This window comes from Mixophyes fleayi, chromosome 2 (genome assembly GCF_038048845.1).
Source record: "Mixophyes fleayi isolate aMixFle1 chromosome 2, aMixFle1.hap1, whole genome shotgun sequence".
Lineage (NCBI taxonomy): Eukaryota > Metazoa > Chordata > Amphibia > Anura > Limnodynastidae > Mixophyes > Mixophyes fleayi.
In genome coordinates, this window is record NC_134403.1 from 150,733,561 (window position 1) to 150,753,841 (window position 20,281).

The 20,281-nt window shown below is 39.5% G+C and overlaps 1 protein-coding gene across 4 annotated transcripts in view; it reads right to left on the minus strand.

Annotated features, from left to right (window-relative positions):
• Positions 1-20,281, minus strand: part of UXS1 (UDP-glucuronate decarboxylase 1) — a 48,968-nt gene that overhangs the window by 19,807 nt on the left and 8,880 nt on the right. For 3 of the 4 annotated variants that reach the window (XM_075200252.1, XM_075200249.1, XM_075200251.1), the window contains exons 2-6: positions 19,377-19,404; positions 10,646-10,700; positions 9,845-9,888; positions 1,539-1,599; positions 37-217 (exon numbers count right to left, since the gene is read on the minus strand). In XM_075200252.1, the coding sequence (XP_075056353.1) occupies positions 37-217; positions 1,539-1,599; positions 9,845-9,888; positions 10,646-10,700; positions 19,377-19,404 (369 nt within the window). The remainder of the gene's footprint in view (positions 1-36; positions 218-1,538; positions 1,600-9,844; positions 9,889-10,645; positions 10,701-19,376; positions 19,405-20,281) is intronic. The other variant, XM_075200250.1, reaches the window with a different exon arrangement.

Consider the following 20,281-nt stretch of genomic DNA (forward strand, 5'->3'; position numbering starts at 1 on the left):
ACAGCTTATCCAGAGAAGTGATGTGAAGTAGATTACCTTCAATGTAGAGTGGCTCAACGACATCATGATTAATAAGTTCAAAATTCTCATGACCAATCCAGTGTTCCACATTTCTTTTCCTGCCAGTAAAAAAGTTATCCACAACGGTGACTTCATGGCCATCCATCATAAGTTTATCAGTGAGATGCGACCCGACAAATCCTGCTCCTCCCGTTATCTGCATGAGGAAAGTCAACATTAGGTCATTAAGTCATCACCAGGAAATATATTAGTATAATAAAATGCATTAGATTTTCAATGGGAGTTAAATATAAATGTTGGACCATATTATGAGGATTGTGGTACAAACAGGTTAAATGCAATATTACTTGTACTAAGGAACACCTATAATAAGCTGCTACATATATAGTGTATCAATTTTAAAGTGGATTTGAGACTATGAAGCAATAAATAAAATAACCTATTATGGAAGAAACTTTCTAGATATGCTACAGTTTTATGTTGTGTTCTTCATATATATCCTCTCTCAATGACAAGAGTGCTTGGAGATGGGGTTTTGACATTATTAATTTTAGATTATTATTAAGTTAGGACTTTAGGGTGAGGGTTTGCTCCCTTGGGACCTCCAACCATTCACTGTATTTAACAGAGACACAGCACTTACATAAATCCCAGACCTCTACTGATCACCCTCCTCACTCCCACTAAGCACTCTTGTTGCAGAAGGGATCTGAAAAACTGGCTCGAATGGAAGAAGTCGTAAGATCGCCTTGTCAGATCTCCCATGCTACGAACAGAGCTGATCAGGTCAGAGGGTGAACAGCAGAGGTTCCAGCTATACGCAAGTTTTGCGACACAGCTAAATACAGCAAAAGGTGGAGGTCCCAGGTTAGGAATCCCCTAAAAGATGTAATTATTGAGAAGAAATTTAGTAAAATTACTTTTTACATCCAAGATCTGTACCCTTTGTGGGGCTATAAATGTATAAAAGCAGGGACTGATGTGATGATTAAATATCATCTCTGTATACCATAATGGCATTAAGATGATAATAATAATAATAATAATAATAATAATAATAATAAATCATAATCTGAGGGAAGGGGTGTGTGTGTGAAAAACCCCCCAAAAACATTTAGTGGGTCAGTAAGCTGCCAAACCATCCCGCCTTATTAAACTGTGCTGTATGTGATAGTGCTATACTGTACCATCACATATTATACTTGCGTACTCTCCTGGAGAGTTGGGGAGACTCGTGATTTTGGGGTAGTTCTTCCAGATCCTGCCCACTTCCTGGGACAGGGGTCTTAATCACACAATATGCTGCAAATCGCGTCATATTGGTCCCGCAATGATGTACTACTTTCAAATAGGAGCAGGAATTTTAAGAGTTGGCAAGTATGTTACATACTGCTATACAAAGTCTAATATATTACTGTGCTATAACAAACAGCAGAATGGCAAGCAGGCTGGACATTCTTAAAGAGACCTACACAAGTTTTATATATACACACACAATTGGATCGCTGGTTATTTACCAGAATTCTCTTTCGGTCTTTTTCGGATAGAAACTTCACTGGTGGATACTTTTGTGTAAAACTGCAATCAAGAGATAGGCAAAGTTAATGATTTGTACAGAATACAATATTAAACAAAGATCATCTGCATCAAATAGTTTGCAAAATTAAATTACTAGTAGACATGAAGACAACTTATATGAAACATTGTTTAACAGTACTTTAAAAATGAGCCCCTATGGTATTAAACAATTGATATTTTGAAAATATAAACACTTGAAATTGGAGAAAAACACACTCTTGTATTGGGCCTATGTGCATTGTTTAGTCACTGAATGAGCACCAGCAGGGACCAGCATATTAGAAACCCCTCTCCCCCTATCACTCTGTGCATGCACACCTAGAGGAGAATTCAGTTAGCCGCGAAGTGTCTAGTGGGCATTCTAGACACTTGGGAGATTTTAACAGAAATTTTCCTCACGTCCCATAGAGATGTGAAGAAAATTGAGCGGCGATTTTTACCATAGTAATGGTAAAAGTGCGCAGCCGCCATGTTCTGAGAAACATTGTGGCTAATTAAATCCTCCCTTAGAGGCAATAAAATATTCACGTAGGGTAGAAAGAGTGCCCTATATACTGTATATTCTAGGATACAAATAAGCTTTGGTGTTTCTCTCTCTCCCATGGCCCATCACTGGCCCCTGAATTTCAGAGCAAGCAGCTTTTCACACCATAGATCATCAGACTCATCCCCCTCCCTTTACTCTGGTGTTCAGAAAGGACTGTGGAAAGTCTTCCAGGTTCTCCCTCATTGTTCCACACACCATAGAACCAGCTTCGTACGGATATTTAAGAATCTAAATTCAGGTAGAATAGTTCTCAAAATATAATGTATACCACAGACATAGCTGTGGAGCAAATAAATCACACACTATTTAACCACTGGTACCCAACACCACCCTGTCTTTTGCTTCATCATCTCAAAAGGCACAGGTGTGGCCAGTGTTACGCTCAAAAAGTTATATAATTTGACACCATACCAGGCTTGATCGCTTGTGATGTATTCCTTAATATCTAGCCTCCATGCAAAGTGATTTTTTTTTTTACAATTACTCAGAACATTTTAAAAGTATGTCTCTAGCCAAGGAGGAATATATATTCAATATTGTCAGTACCGATCCCAGTGAAATCCTTCTTAAAAGAGGATGACTAACTTGATTTCCAAAGAGGCTCCTTATTTACAGAGAGTTACTCTGCACAGTTCTGGATCCTTGTGTGAGCTAAGCAGACAATGCAGGTTGGTTCCACTATACTCATTGTAACACAGGCCGAAGCAGAGAGCCGCACTAGTAGGACTGCAGGTTGGGTGATTGCTTGCTTTCGACCTCTCTAGGGGACTTTAGTTACATTTTGTGAAAGCCACTAATGCGCTTCTTTTATGTAGCAGGGCCGCCACAAGTCTCCTCAGCAATGCAGGATCTCGTGCCCCCAACAACAGCTTAAGGCTGATGTGTCAACCTGTACCAGTGATGGCTAACCTGTGGCACTCCAGGTGTTGTGAAACTACAAGCCCCAGCATGCTTTCCCAGTAGATAACTAGCTGATAGCTGGCAAAGCATGCTGGGACTTGTAGTTTCACAACTCCTGGAGTGCCACAGGTTAGCCATCACTGGCCTATACCATAAGAAGTAAATAGGGAGCTGCTGCAGTCTTTCTGGAAATCAAGTTGCTGGTCACCTTAACTTATTTCCTACTGGTAGACAATCAGTCTCATATGCACAACTAGACTGATCTGGAGAAGTGCCAGAGCTTTGCAAGGTATCAAGGATGCCTGTTTATGCATGAACACGTTCCTTGGTCTTGAGTCATCAATTCTGGGGCAGTTGGTATATAAAAATGTAAAATAGCTTATTCTCACGCACAATGTATATAAGCTTATTACATTGTATTTGAGGAACTTTAGCCCACTGCTTACAACATCACTTCTGGGTATTCATTAATGTCACAAATGTTGAGGTTTGGGTTGACTTGACAATTCCTAAAACCTTGATGCTTTTCTTTTTCAGCCATTTAGTGGTAGATTTGCTGTAATGCTTAGGATCATTGTCCTGTTGCATGATATAATTACAGCCAGTTTAGGAAGATGCAAAATGTAGCTCCCCCAAATATGCTGCCTGCTTGGTCCAGAAATCCGTGTGCTTCCACATAAAAACTGGTGCACTAGCAGAAAGATACATACCATAATAGCACAAAAGTTTAGAGGATTTATCATTGACAAATAAGGCTCACTCTAAAGAAATGCACGTCTGCCCTTGAAAATACAGTCTTCAGATCGACTCCATACTACTTATGCCATTAACTTTCTTCTACATCCTAACCCTAAACCTTCTCATAATAGTCAGAGGTCTCACCAATCCTTAGGTAATCATACCAAACTGCAGTCATTTCAATACTTGCAGTATCTCCTTCTAAAGATGAGCACATTAAAAGTTTCCCTAAATTCTACAAGAAGTGATCTTCAACCAATGTTCATTCACACTCTTCCAATCCATTGCAACATTCAGCTCCAGATCTCATCAACCTTCCTAATTCCAGGTTTCAAGGATGAATTTTACAGGCAATATAATTAAGGGAAGATACCCCCCCCCCCCCAAAACTGTTTTCTTTTGTATACTTATTTGGGTTTCCCTCTCTCATGTCCTTTGCCCTCTTTCATCACACCTGCTAATCCCAATGTATACATCTTATGTAATCTTATCTCATAAAACTAACAATCAATGTGGCAAGCAAATAATAATGTTAATTTAGGAGCCTAAAAAAAAAAAACGCAGACCCACACAGTTTCTTCACTTGTGCAAGAGCACATATTTGTCCACTGAATGCTGTCTTTTCTAGCTCAGCCTTTCTTATCCAAATAAAAATGTGGTGTTATGGGCAAGTAGACAGGTTAGGGATAGATTATCATCATTTATTTATATAGTGCCACTGATTCTGCAGCGCTGTACAGAGAACTCATTCACATCAGTCCCTGCCCCATTGGAGCTTACAGTCTAAATTCCCTAATAGACAGACAGACAGAGACAGAGAGAGACAAGGGTCAATTTTGATAGCAGCCAATTAACCTACCAGTATGTTTTTGGAGTGTGGGAGGAAACCAGAGCCCCCGGAGGAAACCCACGCAAACACAGGGAGAACATACAAACTCCACACAGATAAGGCCATGGGCGGGAATTGAACCCAGCGCTGTGAGACAGAAGTGCTAAGCATTAAGCCCCCGTGCTGCCTAGATTAGTTAAAGCATTTGCTATGGGTAATGTACAAGGGAATAAATTTTGTTGCATTTACACTCAGCATTACCCATTTCAGTATCATATGTAAATAAAATATTTGCAAAAAACACAAACAATTTTGTAAGCATATTAGAATACGAATCTGTGAAAGCTACAGATTAGTAATTATAGGGCTGTTGAACATTCAGGAAAGTCAAACTACTGCTCTCCTCCTTCATTCTCACAAAAGACTAACTCTATATAGTCACTGTGGCTTGGCAACCGAGAAGCAGGCTACTGTCAACCACATAGCTGAAAGCAGTGCTTTTTTTGTCATAGAACTCACCGAAACTGAGTTCCAGAACCTTTTTTTCAGCACTGGGGTCATGAGTTCAATTCCTGACCATGGCCTTATCTGTGTGGAGTTTGTATGTTCTCCCCGTGTTTGCGTGGGTTTCCACCGAGTGCTCCGGTTTCCTCCCACACTCCAAAAACATACTGGTAGGTTAATTGGCTGCTATCAAAATTGATCCTAGTCTTTGTCTGTCTGTCTGTGTCGGTTTGTGAGTGTGTGTCTGTATTAGGGAATTTAGACTGTAAGTTCCAATGGGGCAGGGACTGATGTGAATGAGTTCTCTGTACAGCGCTGCGGAATTAGTGGCGCTATATAAATAAATGATGATGATGATGATTTGATGTTTGGTCAACGTGGACTTGAATCACCCTGTTGAGCATAGCAGGTCGGCGGCAAAATCATTAAAACGGTGCATGCGGGCTGCTTGTGTGTCGAGTCCGATGCATGCGCACTTCGTCCGTGCTGGTTGTGATGGCGCTGCTTGGCTTGTGGCGCTGTAAGCTTGTGATTGGTCATGTGGTCGCGCGCTGACTGCTTACTGCGGGCGGAAACCATTATGTTTTGTTACACAACTGACGTGTGTGGATGTCATTGACTATGTGATGTGAGTTCCGGCACCTTTTTTCTTCCAAAAAAAGCACTGGCTGAAAGTAATGTTAAAGTCTTGTGAAGGCCTGGAACTCATACGATTTAGCCAGTATATATGCTGAAGTGCCGTACTACCGTAATGGCTTAAAACCAATATACAGTTGATAAGTATATTCTCAATTGAATACAGTTATAAAATGTCATATTGAGAAAGTGAAACCTCACTAAGGCTGTCTACAGAATGGAGTTAAAATTATTACTTTAAGATGTTACTAATCCAAGCTAAGCACAAGTAAATGGATGTAAAATAAAAGTCCCTGTATCAAATGATTACATATTCGCATTTATAGGATTCCTTAAAGTGCATTACGCTGCAGTGACTTTTTTAATGCTTCTGGTTTCATTTCATTGCTTCAAAACATGCACTAATGCACATAAAGTTATATTCATCCCAACAGAAACGCATTGTAAACTCGATGAGATGCAAAGAGTCCTTACATTTGCTTTTCTACATGCTTTTGGCTTTCACAAGAGATGATCATAAAAAAATGCAGACTGAATGCCTTATCTACCCACTGCCAGCTAAAATTACCGGAAACTTTCTCAGTCAGAAGGTAAGATTTCTGCATTGGCCATCTGCTCTAATACCACAATACCTTCTATTTCCCACTGCTGCTTGCCACTTGGCAAACCCCACCTGGTGCATACCAATCAAGCTTGGCATTATTTGTGCCAATATGCCAGGCATTATTTTAGCCAGAATTTTAACAAACTGATTCAATAACAAGATTGATCTATAAGAACGAGGCTGCAACAGATCTTTACCCAGGTAATAGCAGAATCTTGATGTGGGCAGTTTTTTCCTTGATATTTTCACACTTGTTAATAGTGCAAACAGTCTAGTTAAAACATCTGAAGTTTCCACCTTGACATCATACATCTCTGAAGGAAGTCCATTGCGCCCCAGAGCTTTACCCTCTCTTCAGAGATTGCACTACCTTCTCTTGAACGATTTGCTTAGGATCTTCATTCATCTTACCATCCTGTCCAAACATAGGTCATCTTCATAGCTTTGTTCTTGGCTACAAAGGATAACATTTTTCATGGCATCTCTTTCTTGTTATTTAATTGGGCCGGTGCAACCATTATGCTGGCTGGGCTACATGCAGGGCCGCCGAGAGGGGGGGGGGGAGCGGGTACATTTTACCCGGGCCCGGGCTTGCCAGGGGGCCCGGACCGGGCCTTCGCTGCAAATTTGTTTGGTTTTTTTTGTTGTTTTTTTTTTTCATCTTCCGTCTTTTCATTTTAATTTTTTTTTTTCCGCGGGAGGGGGAGGGGGGGGGGGGCGGGGGTCGGTCCGGCAAGATCGTTGGTGGGGGGAGCTGGGACAAAAAAAACAAACCAAAAAAAATTAATACTCACGTGATCGGCGCCGCGTCCCTCCTCGTTCTTCTCTGCACCATTCACACTGACTGTCGGGCGTGATGTCATCAAGTCACGCCCGTCAGTCAGTGAGGAGCGCCGCAGCCAGCATGAAGAAAGCAGCATGAAGACAGAAGAGAAGAGAAGAAAAGAAAGAAGCTGACAAAGGTAAGCAAAGAAATGGAGAGGCAAGAGGAGGAAAGAACAGAAAGGGACAGTACTATAAAGAAGGGGAAGAGAGGCACAGAGGAAAATAAAATGGGAAGAGAGGCACAGAGGAAAATAAAATGGGAAGAGAGCCACAAAGGAAAATAAAAGGGGAAGAGAGGCACAAAGGAAAATAAAAGGGGAAGAGAGGCACAAAGGAAAATAAAATGGGAAGAGAGGCACAGAGGAAAATAAAAGGGGAAGAGAGGCACAAAGGAAAATAAAAGGGGAAGAGAGGCACAGAGGAAAATAAAAGGGGAAGAGAGGCACAGAGGAAAATAAAATGGGAAGAGAGGCACAGAGGAAAATAAAATGGGAAGAGAGGCACAAAGGAAAATAAAAGGGGAAGAGAAGCACAAAGGAAAATAAAATGGGAAGAGAGGCACAGAGGAAAATAAAAGGGGAAGTGAGGCACAGAGGAAAATAAAATGGAAAGAGAGGCACAAAGAAAAAAAATAGGGGGAGAGAGGCGCAGAGTGAAAAAAAGGGGGAGAAAGGCACAGAGGGAAAAAGAAGGGGGGAGAGCAGCATGGAGGGCACAGTGTGAGCATAAGGGGGCACAGTGTAGTTGTAATGAAGGGGCACAGTAATGTGTGTGATGGCACAGGGGGCTTGTTGCAATGTAGTGTGTGAGGTAGGTGGTGGCTAATTAATAGGTGCTATTTTGTTTGTAGGGTGATGGTGAGGCAATTTAATAGTGGGGACTATTAATTTAAGATGGGGAGGTTTGGGGGCTATTGAATGTTGGGGTGAGTTTAGGGAGAATGAGGTCTATTTATTAAATGTGACTATGAATTATTTAATGGCAGTGATGGTTGCAGGAAATAGGTATTGCTGGGGCTGTTTGCAGGAAGGGAAATAGGTTTATTTATTAAATGTGAATACTATTATTTTAATGTTGGGGCTGGAGGAAGACCTAATTATCAATTGTGGGTGCTATTGATTTAACGCCGGGGCTGGCTGTAATTTTCTAAATGTAGCCATTTTTTCCAAATAGGCCCTTCAACATTGCAGGATCCGGACAAGCCGCAACAAAAGAAAGCAGCAGCCACAGGTGGAGAAAGTGAGAAGAACAGGTAGGAGAGAGCAGCACAGTGTGTGAAATGTTGTGATTCTAGTAGGGACAATACCAATTTTTGGTGAGTGTTGTGCCCAATGTAAGGTGCAGGCCAAGACTGAACTGTTTGTGTACACACTGCATTCTTTGTATACTACACTGTGGTGCTAGATGTCCTGAAAGTCAGGAGTGCTTGGACATATGTGACGCTCCAGCGAATTGAGAGCCTAGTGATTTTGATGCTAGCCACGCCCCAATGGCGCATTTACCACGCCCCCAAATGCATGAACACACCTCCGAAAAATTTTGCGCCGTCGGTAGGCTAGCCACGCCCCAACGGCACATTGACACGCCCCTAAATGTATGACCACACCCCCGAAATTTTTTGCGCTTAGTCGACTATGAGGGGGGCCCCATGAATTTGTTGTACCCGGGCCCTGAATTCCTCTTGGCAGCCCTGGCTACATGTATTGTATCTCCATATGGCAAATTGCATCTCACAAACATCATTGTATGTCAATGGATCCTCTTAAAAAGCCGCAATATAGTGTATTAACAAAGCTGGTCACGGCCAGCCTCAATCTATGTGTACATTGCTACAACACTTGGGATAGCGCTCTTTCTGTAAACTGCACTAAAGTCAGTAGCTATGAGCACCAAGCAGAAATGTTGATAAATATCACTAATTATTAAGAGGACACCTTAGTAGTATAATTTGCAACAAACATCTTTAGTGTAACCACTGCTGCTCTAAGTAAATGGACTATTTAGAAGTAACATAACACTCTTGGGTATAATTGCCTATGGTGTGCAATACAGCCCTTGTAGCAAGGTTTGTTAGGATTTGTTGGTTACAAACAAACAGTTTAAGAAATGTGACTTGGGCATAGGTACAAAAATACAGTAAGGTAAGTAATCTGCTAGTGAGCCTTCTAGTGAGCCCTGAAAACCAGTCCCTTACAGCAGTGTTTCTCAAATCTGATCCTCAGAGACCTCTAACAGTGCATGTTTTCCCTATGTCCTGGCATGTGTACTGATTACTGACACATACCAACAGATTTACAGCTGATACTAATTATTTCACTTGTGATTCCATGAGGAGACCTGGAAAACCTGCGCTGTCAGCAGTCCCTGAGGACAGGATTTTAAAAACACTGCCTTATAAGGGAAAACAGAGATTTGCTCATTTTACAGATGAAGCCTAATGCTAGAATCATTATTTTTTTTTAAGGACATAAGCAAGTTTGAAGTAACAGAAATTTAGGATATTACAAATAAATGAATACTACATTTATACAATGCTTTTTACACAACAGATGGAAGAACAAACATGTGTATTAATAATATAGTACTGTGGATGTTTACAAGAAACTCACAATCCATACTGACGGAAACAAACAAATCTGATTTAAAGGATTATGCATCTTACCTCTTCTCCAAATCTCTTATCTTTTCCCTTAATGGTGCAATAACCTATACAAGACAAAGAACGCAAATAATTTAGTGTGTTCATCCTGCATAAAAAAGCAACTTCTTCCTATTAAAATAGGACTACGATGGTTTGCTCAATGGTAGAAAATAATAGATTTTAACAATCAATCAATTTAAGAAATTCATTTGTGAATACCAAAGATCAGCATAACACATGTAAGCATTGCACTCAGTCATACACATGTAATAGAGTGTTTGTTTCCTTTTTAACCTTGGAGCCAGCTTTGTGGATCATGGTTCTATTTGTAATTTGATGCATTCCTTTTTGATTACTTTGCTACACATTATTGTTATAAAATATCAAAACAAGGTTACATAAAGGCACATATTTTTATGTGAACTGTACATGTGGAAAAGTGCTTTGAGGGCGAGTGACTGGGGTGAGAAGGAATTTACAAAAATAATGAAAAACAGAAGGTTAAAAGGGTAAAAAGAGGGACAAAAATAAAATCCCTCATCATTCACGTTACTATAGTAAACGTATTAAATGCATTAGTTAAATACACCGTATTCATTCCACACAAAAAATGTATATGTTTGCTTTCCTTATAGCATTCCATCTCGATATACTTGAACTGGAGATTGCTTTATTCAACATGACACTCCTAAATACCATTTTATTGGTCTTTCACTCCATAGGGCTGGCATTTCAAAGGAAATAACATGATGGAATTTACATTTTTAATTCAAAATTAAAAGTTGTAAAATAAATGCTGTAAAAAAAAAGAGAATAACAAACCTCTTCTATTTTCTTTTCCATTTTCTGCTCTCCACCGCTTTCCTGGATAGACCTGCTGAGAGTAAATAAGTAGGTAAACAAGGTGGAAAGGATATATAACTGAAGAGTGAAAAAAAAAAAAAAGGATAAAATGTATCTAATTTCTGGCATGTACACCATGAAATTAGGATGCACGCCATAAAAACTTATTAAAGGGACAACAATCTAGAAAAAAAAATGTGTGACCAAAGGGTGATGAGCCCTAATTTTCAGGGTGTTCACAGCACATTAAAAGCCCTGCTAACATGATATACCGCAGAAATATTATCTGCGCCCATGTGTATGTGGCCCAATTATGCCTAGCACAGGGGCTTGTATATGCTTTGTTTTATGTTATATCCTCTGTACAGGCCATGTGCAAACTTAAGGGTTTCTGATAGTTCTCTGCCTAGCCCTGTCATATATCCAATGCCATTAGGCCACATCTTCAATATACTGTATTGTGAGAGGGTTAGCAAAGGGATCATTCGCAAGAGAAAACAATAGAATAGCACTAAATGGAGATCAGCTTTATAAGCACCATCACAGCAGCCTTTGAAAGTCAAGAAGCATCTTATACATTCATGCCTTAATATTTACATTACCTATCTATAAAAAGAAAAACATAGAATTAGAATCCTTTCAAATGCCCTGTAGATTTTAGGGGGTGGCGAGATACCAGATGATGGCAATTAGGGTTTTGGTACCTAGAACAAAAGCTCTAAATTCAGTAAATAAAATATACAATATCCTAATTTATTAGGAGTAGAAAATGGAGAGAGGGGAAAAAAAAGAACCTAACAAACAAAAATAGTTTTTAATGATTTCATGGATTTAATGACACCTGCAAGTTACTCCAAACTAACTGATTGATAGATTTACAGCAATTCAAGAATCAAAGAAGTTCTCTCTCCTTTGCTTTTTAACTTTTAAACAACCTATTTAGTCAGTGGCTGTGACCTGTAGTTTCTGTGATGTATGATTAGTGGTGTGCCACAACCTTATGCAGCCTGGAGTGTATGGCTGCACCATACTGTACCCCTTTCTATGTCACCAAGAACCCTTCCACCAGTCAGCATCAACCGGGATCATCAAAAGCAGGATATTGTTACGATCTGCCTGCAACTTTCTGCTTTTACATGCTGCTTTTATTGGCAGCTCCAGCCTCCAGGACTTTTTGACTTGTTACATTAAATGTATTATCTGGCAGTACCTCTATTCACCAGAGGTGCTGCTATTGTGGTTTATCCTTTGTCGTTACTAGGGGTTATCCTGTACCAACAATTCTCTCCTGCACCTGGTGGTTCCCTATTTATACCTGCCTCTCTCTATTACCTGGGCTGGTCATTGTTGTCTTGTTACTATTCCTTATGGTTGTGTTTTCCTGTTTCTCCTGTGCTCTGGGACTGTCACATGCCGCTGCTGACATTACTATACCGGATTTCTCTCCATCCAGCCACTCTATCTGCATCTGCTGTATTCCTTTGTAACCAATTCAGCTTACTCAGAAATCCCTGTGCCGTATCAGCAATATTTGGTTCATACAATTTCCTGTATGTTCTGATTTAAACCTGCTCAATAAACACCTTGTGCTTTCATCACATCCCGGGCTCCATAGCTGTAATTTCCATTGTAGCGTGACAGATATACATGATGTGACACCAATCATCTAAGATGCCTCCTTTAGTCATTGTATTAACAGCATAGGGACCACCATGGCTATTTCCTGCATTCATACCAGTCACTGTGCCGCTAATACAGAGAGTGTATGTATGTTAGGGAATTTCGACTGTAAGCTCCAATGCGGCAGTGACTGATGTGAATGAGTTCTCTGTACATCGCTGCGGAATCAGTGTCGCTAAATAAATAAATGGTGATTATGATGAAGAGCAGGTGATTGGATCACCCTGCAAATCATCCTGCAGTCAATGATTCTGTGGTATGACGATTAGTGTAATAACCAGAAGAGGAAGGAGAAAGATTAGGTCAGGCAGGACCCTGTGATTCTCATGTCACATCGAGAGCAGAATGGTCCTGTATATGATGGAATAGTAAAGAAATCACACTTTCCTTTTAAAACACAGTTGCAACTGAAAGCTTAATATTGAAGTTTGCTTTATACACCAGAAAGATTTTTTTTAGTTGCAAACAATTTTAAAAACATTCATCAGATAACATTTTGGAAAAATCTGAAATGTGGAAGAATTGGCATAGAAAATGATGAAGAAAGGCTTTTACTATAATTATATTAACCTGTAAAGTCTAGTGTGTAAAGATGATTTCCTTTATTCACTAGTCTCCCTCAATAAATTTGATAGATGTTTATGTAACTTGTAACCAAGGTACAGCTATCGGTGTCATGTTTGAGATATTTGTTTACCTCCAATAAGGGTGTTATAGGCTGGATATTGAGCATATTCTTCTGTAATCCTCCATAAATTCAAGCTGGCTCAATGCTGTGCTCTTCAATCCATTTTCACACTAACCTTATTACAGAACACCCTATTACATTATATCAAAGACAAGCTCCTGAATTTTTTTTGTTTTGTAAATCTACTTTTTTTCTGCCAATGGAGGACATACAGGAGGCAATGTCGGGAACCCTCACTTAACAGTTAACCTGATGGTCCCGACATTGCCGCTTTAAATAGAAATTAATTGAGGACGCACTGATGTCAGACACTACTGCCGAACACCTGTGCATTCGGAAGGAGGTCCTGTCAGTCTTCTGCTGCCATCGGATATCTGGAGAGTCGCTGTTCAGGTAAGTCTGTATATTCTTGTAGTTTTCTTCTCTAATCGCTTTTCTTTTGTAGGTGTGCTCTGTGTCGGCTTTATCAGCATCGTCGACGCGTACCCCACCCATAGAAAGGACATTTCTGTAGTGTCTTGGGGCGGTGTAATTTTAATTCTGGACAGGCACGCCTCCCCCAAAAAGCTGTCTGAGTAGAGACTGAAATCTAGCGAATAACTACAGCAAAAACCACACATAAGGAGTTTTTATTCAATAATTATACATGTAGTTGGGTATATCAGTATAATTTTAATAGGTTAACCCTGTCCTCCACATACAAAGTTAATTTAGACTATGTATAATTAATCATACATTATAAGTACCAATTAATACAAAAGGCACAGGTAAAGAACCTAAAGACAGAGGGGTGAACTTAGACTTTTTCTGCTTTAACAATAAACTTGTTTAAGGGGTATATTTAAAAAAGTCATCATGTTTTTTACACAGTCTTTTTCGCAATGATAAGGAATGAAAAATTGTGACTATTTATTAAAATTGTTTCGGAACAGCAGTCATGAAAAAGTGCTGTCCCTGTGAACATACAAGTGTACCTATCTCCTCTGTTTCTTCACTCCAGATGGGATTTGCGATGCAGATCAGTGTTGAAACTAAATGTGCGCATGCCCAAGGTTTTTGGACGGAGCATGCACACATCTAGTATAAACATCCCTGTAGACAAACAGGAGGAGATGCAGCATGTGAGAGGAGGGGATCAGATGATCCATCTACACATGCGCTGTGCAGCTCTGCTCTGTCGAGTTCTACTGAAAACTCACACGATAGGAAACGCCAGACTGAGCTGGCGTACATTAAGGAGAACAAGTTCTGAAACTTGTTAAATCGCACAAAATAACAGTCCATGGGGACTACAGGGACTGCTTTTGCAATATAAGTGACAGGGACTGCAGCAGACAGCAGAGATATCTGCTGCAATGCCCTAGTTATAAATTGATACAATCCTTAAAAATGCTACTGTCCGCCCGAAAACTGCCATTTTGAGGAAATTTTAAAGAAAAAGGAGATTTATAGATAGGCCCCTGAATTACTTTCTGAGTTCACAAATGTAAATTAAAAAAAAAAAAGCTATGCATTGTGTCAAATAATAAAGGTTTAAATGGTATACATTACTACCTTTTCTTTTCTGTGAATTGAGATAAAGGCATCAATGGTTTAAAGAGAATACCAATCTTGCCGTTGGGTACAATGGATGTACAATGGAAGAAATGACTAGATAGTATTGTGGGCAAAGCCTTTGCTAGCACTTTGATGCTAGAATGTAATAAGGAAATTGGCCTATATACCACTCATAGTAGCAGGCTTAAGCCTACAGCAACAGTAACTGTAATTACTGCGTCAAACATGGAATCTGGAAAGGAATCGCTGTTATATGATCCAACACATCCTTCCATGTTGTAGGTATCTCCATATGAAGACCACCAGGCTCTGGCATCTTACAATTAGGGAATAACTTTGCAGCAGCCCCAAGGTAAATTGTGATATAATTTTATAAAAGAATGAAAATTACCCTCGGGTCAGTCGTACCACGCATAAGACGGAAATATTAACATCCCCCCCTAATCAATACCGTCATTCCCCCAAAGTATGTGCAGCATGGACCAGGTTACCCAGGGCCTCGTTAAAGACAAACAGCTTCCCACCCACTACATGTGTTTCTTGGAAGCAGAGTACATCTGCTGAATAGACTTTAAGATAATTAAACACCAGTGCCCTTTTAACCCTATTTCCCATCCCTCTCACATTCTGTGTCATACACATGCTAGTTATTTGTTATGTACATTAAGCAAACATAAAAATGATACTGTATGCTATACAGTACAAAGCTGCACAAAAAAAGATAAATTTTCCAGCAAATGTTGCACAGTAAATTATTAGTATAACGAATTTGATGCAAAACAAAGTTAAACAACAACACTTACCAACAATCTGGTGGTAAGAAAATATAACCAAGAAAAAAAGTTACAAAGATACAAAAGTTAAAGCTGCCCTCCCACCTTTAACAAACATGGGTGTAGGAGGCACACTTGGTGGAGAAGCTGACTGTAAAGGAGTCCTTGCCAAAAAGTTTAAACAATTAGGTGTCCATACAGCTTGTAGGGTCTCTCAACCCTGCTATTCTTGCATTATTCCTTAGCCTGTTCGCCAAATCATCCATCACTAAAGCAAACAAGGCAACTTCCTGTTAAACTGCCTGAATACCTGTAATCAAAGGCAGGACTTCGCCCTCCACCTACTTGGTCTATACAATAGTTGCCAAGTCCCAGTTTGTTTGTTTTTTGCCATGTAATATTGCAGTAGCCCAATGTAAGACTTAGGGCTATATTTACTAAGCTGCGGGTTTGAAAAAGTGGGGATGTTGCCTATAGCAACCAATCAGATTCTAGCTGTCATTTTGTAGAAGGTACTAAATAAATGAAAGCTAGAATCTGATTGGTTGCTACAGGCAACATCCCCACTTTTTCAAACCCGCAGCTTAGTAAATCTAGCCCTTAGTGCCTTCTATTGGCCCAGTAATATCTTCTACTGCAGAAATCTATTGTTTACCACCTGGAGAAAAACCTACAAAAGAGAGGTCCAGATCCAGAAATATTTCAAAGGCATTTTTTAGGTTATTAGCCTTTCATAGCTTAAAATTGGATTTTAAATTTAGTGGTCTAATATATATATATATATATATATATATATATATATATATATATATATATATATATATATATATATATATATATATATATATATATATATATATATATATATACATATATATATATATATACATATATACACACACACACACACACACACACACACACAAGTTAACCCGTGCATGATACTCATGCATTCTAGTCAAATCAAGCTACTTAAGGTCTTAAAAAGGTTCTTGTCATGCATTTGGACCTAGCCCAGGCCTCCTCAGGGGAAGAGCGTTAGTTCCCGACGCAAGCGGCCTTTTTAATGTGTGTTCATGAGGTAAAATTACCTCACGAAAATGAGTTTGACCCCTTAACTCGTAAATTTAGCCTTTACTACCCCTCCCACGGAGGAAAGGGGGGATGATGGAAGTTAACTGACTTGACTATTCTAATTTTTTTGTCAAATAATGTCAGTATACCAAATTTCAGGTCAATTGGATGAGCCCTTTCTGAGAAAATAGTTTTTTCCACACACACACACTAACGCACGCCACTACACATGTGTGTTCATGAGGTAAAATTACCTCACGAAAATGAGTTTGAGCCCTACCAAATTTCAGCCCTTTTTGAATTTTTTTTCCCACACACACTAAGAATTTAGTAGGTCAGTGTATAACTCTGCCCAGCAGGTGGCGCTGCAACTTGTTTTGTTTTTTTCCACACAGACGCCACTAAGCATTTATATATTAGAGATTAGAGAATATATATATATATATATATATATATATATATATATATATATATATATATATATATATATATATATATATATATATATATATATATATATATATACACACACACACACATATATATACAGGTACTCCTCACTTAACGACCGAGTTCCGTTCCTACGACTAGGTCGTTAAGCGAATTGGTCGCTAAGTGAGTACAGTACTGTTATATGCACCTACATGTATTGTAATCATTTTTATTGATTCTGAATGAAGAAATAGACTAAAGAAAACTGTATTTTGTTAGTTTGCTTTACATTACATAACACTGCATAACAGAAAATAAACATGTTAACAGTAAAGCTCTACAAACAGCAGCAATTATAACAATGAGGACCCAGGGAGAACCTGGTTGTAACTCCGAGCGGTCATTAAATGGGTAGGTTGTTAAGTGAGGAGTACCTGTATATATACATACATATACACATACATACATACACACACTACATAATGGATTTAGTTTTAAAGCTCTACTGAAAATGATCTAGTGTTACAGACACGATCATCTGAATGTATCCTTCTGCATATATCTTTATATAAATTCTAATTAATGATAAACAACCAAATCCTCAACAGGAGATGTAAGATGATATGGTGTTGTGGTGGAATCCATGCTTTTTTCCATTGATTCAGATTCAATCCAACACAGTACCACATTTGCTGCGTCTGTGGACAGAAGCACTTGTTATCCATTGGCATTTTGTTCCTAAAAACCCAGGCTGCAAAGGCACTGTGATTCTGTGGCCTTCAATGCTCTTTAAAAAGTGTCCCTGGCAATTCTGCCCCCCCTCCCCCCTCAACCTTAAGGATGAGTATTTCCACTGTACTATAAACCTGCCACATTGCCCCATCCTTTAGCCAACTTAGTATTTGAATGTGATTCTTGGGTCTGTGCCGAACATCTGCCTACAATAGTACATACAGGGGAAGACTGGAAGAATCTGGGTCCTTGGAGGTATTTCACACTGCATGAACTGTACAGGTAATGCCTGTACAAGGGACATAGGAAGGGTAAAGTTTACTTGTCCAGAGTCCTCCAACTATACAAGTGGCATCTCTACACAACAAGCATAGGTGAGCCAGTTAATCCCAGTAATACCACTTTCACAATGCCGCCTCTGCAATATCCCGGGTTTTTAAAGCTGGGTTTTTGCTGTGTCACAGAACATCCCAGCTCAGAGACCCCATTCACACTGCACCTTGGACCCAGGAATATCCCGGTTCTACCCCGTTCACCCCCTGGCAATAAGTGCGAGTCATCATGATTGGCTGAAAAAAGGATGTGGCCATTTAAAGGGGATTTTTTTTTTTTTTTGCACAGAAAGAGGAGGACAAAGTGGTGGTGACTGTTCACAGCATTGCTTTAATCATTGCCGATGAGTTATGTTGTGTAGCCCGGAGTTCCTGTTTTACTGCGTTTCCGGCTGTTTTCTTAAGCAAATGAGAGCTTGATACAGTTGCCAACACTGTGCTTTCACACTGTGCCAACAGTGTGCTTTCATTTCCTCCTCTCCTCTACTGTCCAGCGGCTCACGAACGTCTTCCTCTAGCCAGTGTGCCATGATTTCTCCTCTCTTCTCTGCAGCACTGAAATGACGACATCCTCCAGTGTTCCTAATCCCTCCAATCAGCTTCTTTATGCGAGACCTGGATTGAAAAACCTGGATCGCACCATTCACATGTCAGGTGACCCAGGACTGACATGGGAATAACCCTGAAAAAGTCCCAGGTCTAATTAACGGGTTATCAGTCCCAGGATTTTGCACCGACACCCTTTCATACTGAGCCTCTACCTGTGTCGTCGGAGCTCGCCCCAACAAAAACCCGGGTTTTTAAGGTAGTGTGTATGGGGTATATGTAACACTAAGGTACTTCACTTAGTAGCTCCAGTGCGAGGTCAGAGAAAAAGCAATTGCATTCATGTGGGAAGCACTGGCTCTGTTGGCATATTCATTTGTGAGACACTGGCCCTGCTGATATAATATAGTGGGCATGTATGTATAGGGGTACCGATTGTATAATTATATGTGGGAGGGGTGACTGGTATAATCTAAATAGGACGACAAAGGTGAAAATGCAGAGGTACAGATAAACACACGGTTTAGAGAAACATTGAGTTAATAAAGTCAGAGAAAATGAAAGCATTGTGTTAATAAGTAAATACAATTCAAATAAATTGGCAAAATAATAAAATACAATTAGTTTAACTATTTTGTCTGGTCACCAAATGATTGTACAAGTATCTGATAACTAAAACTTCTTTAATGCTTAATTCCTTACTTCACACTGGAACCTAATCCCTTTACGCAGAAAAAAAATCTTGAAGTCAATTTTGTACATCCCTGTTCCTAGCACTAGCACCCAATTTTATTCCTGAAAGTATGCCAACTGGTCAATGTTAAAGGGCAATAAAAGAGCAACTATACAGGATGTATACATCTGAATTGGAAAAAAAAAAAAAGTTGAAAACTTACCTCATGTTGACAAAGTTTCCCCAGACAGCTAGAAAAAAAGAAAGAAAAGATACATTAAACCATGAATAATAAAACACACAATTGCACATTACAATACGTCTCTCCTCGTCTCATTGGTCAGCCCCAGGGCAGCCAGTCTGGTAGGTTTCCTGACAATTTGGGTTACTGCGAATTTTAGACACCAGCCCAATTATATTTCTGGAAGGCACATGTCCAGCTTTCAGGAACACAAAGATGGTCATTAAATTCCATTCCCTAATATTGGTTTAGTTTTGAAATAAGGTTTTGTTAGGTTTATATTGTCTGGTTCTAAAACAGCATTAAGCCATATCCAGAGATTAATATGCATGACCTGTCTAATTTCTAGACACCTATCTATTTGAATGAACAAGCTTCTCTGAGCATTCAAGTGATTGGCTAGAAGACAGCTTGAAGTACTGGGCAGACACATGGGGGTATATGTATCAAGCCGAGAGTTTTCTGGTGGGTTTGAAAAGTTGAAATGTTGCCTATAGCAACCAATCAGATTCTAGCTATCATTTTGTAGAATGTACTAAATAAATGATAGCTAGAATCTGATTGTTTTTTCAAACCCACCGGAAAACTCTCAGCTTGATACATTTACCCCATGAACATTTAACCAGTGGTTTAAAAGCAAAATGTCTCAAGTGGAAATCTATTAAAAGTGAAAAGAGGAGAAAATTTGCTCACAAACTGCTTGAATTATAGTAGGCTGCAATTATGGGGCAAACTACAGCTGCAAAAAAGTGTGCACAATTTACGTTACATATATCTTACAATGTGTACAACTCAAAATACAGTGTATATATATGTGGCCACATCAAGATGCTCTGAGGTACTATATGTTCCTGGCGGGCCCTGGCCGTAATTTTACTAGTGCCAGA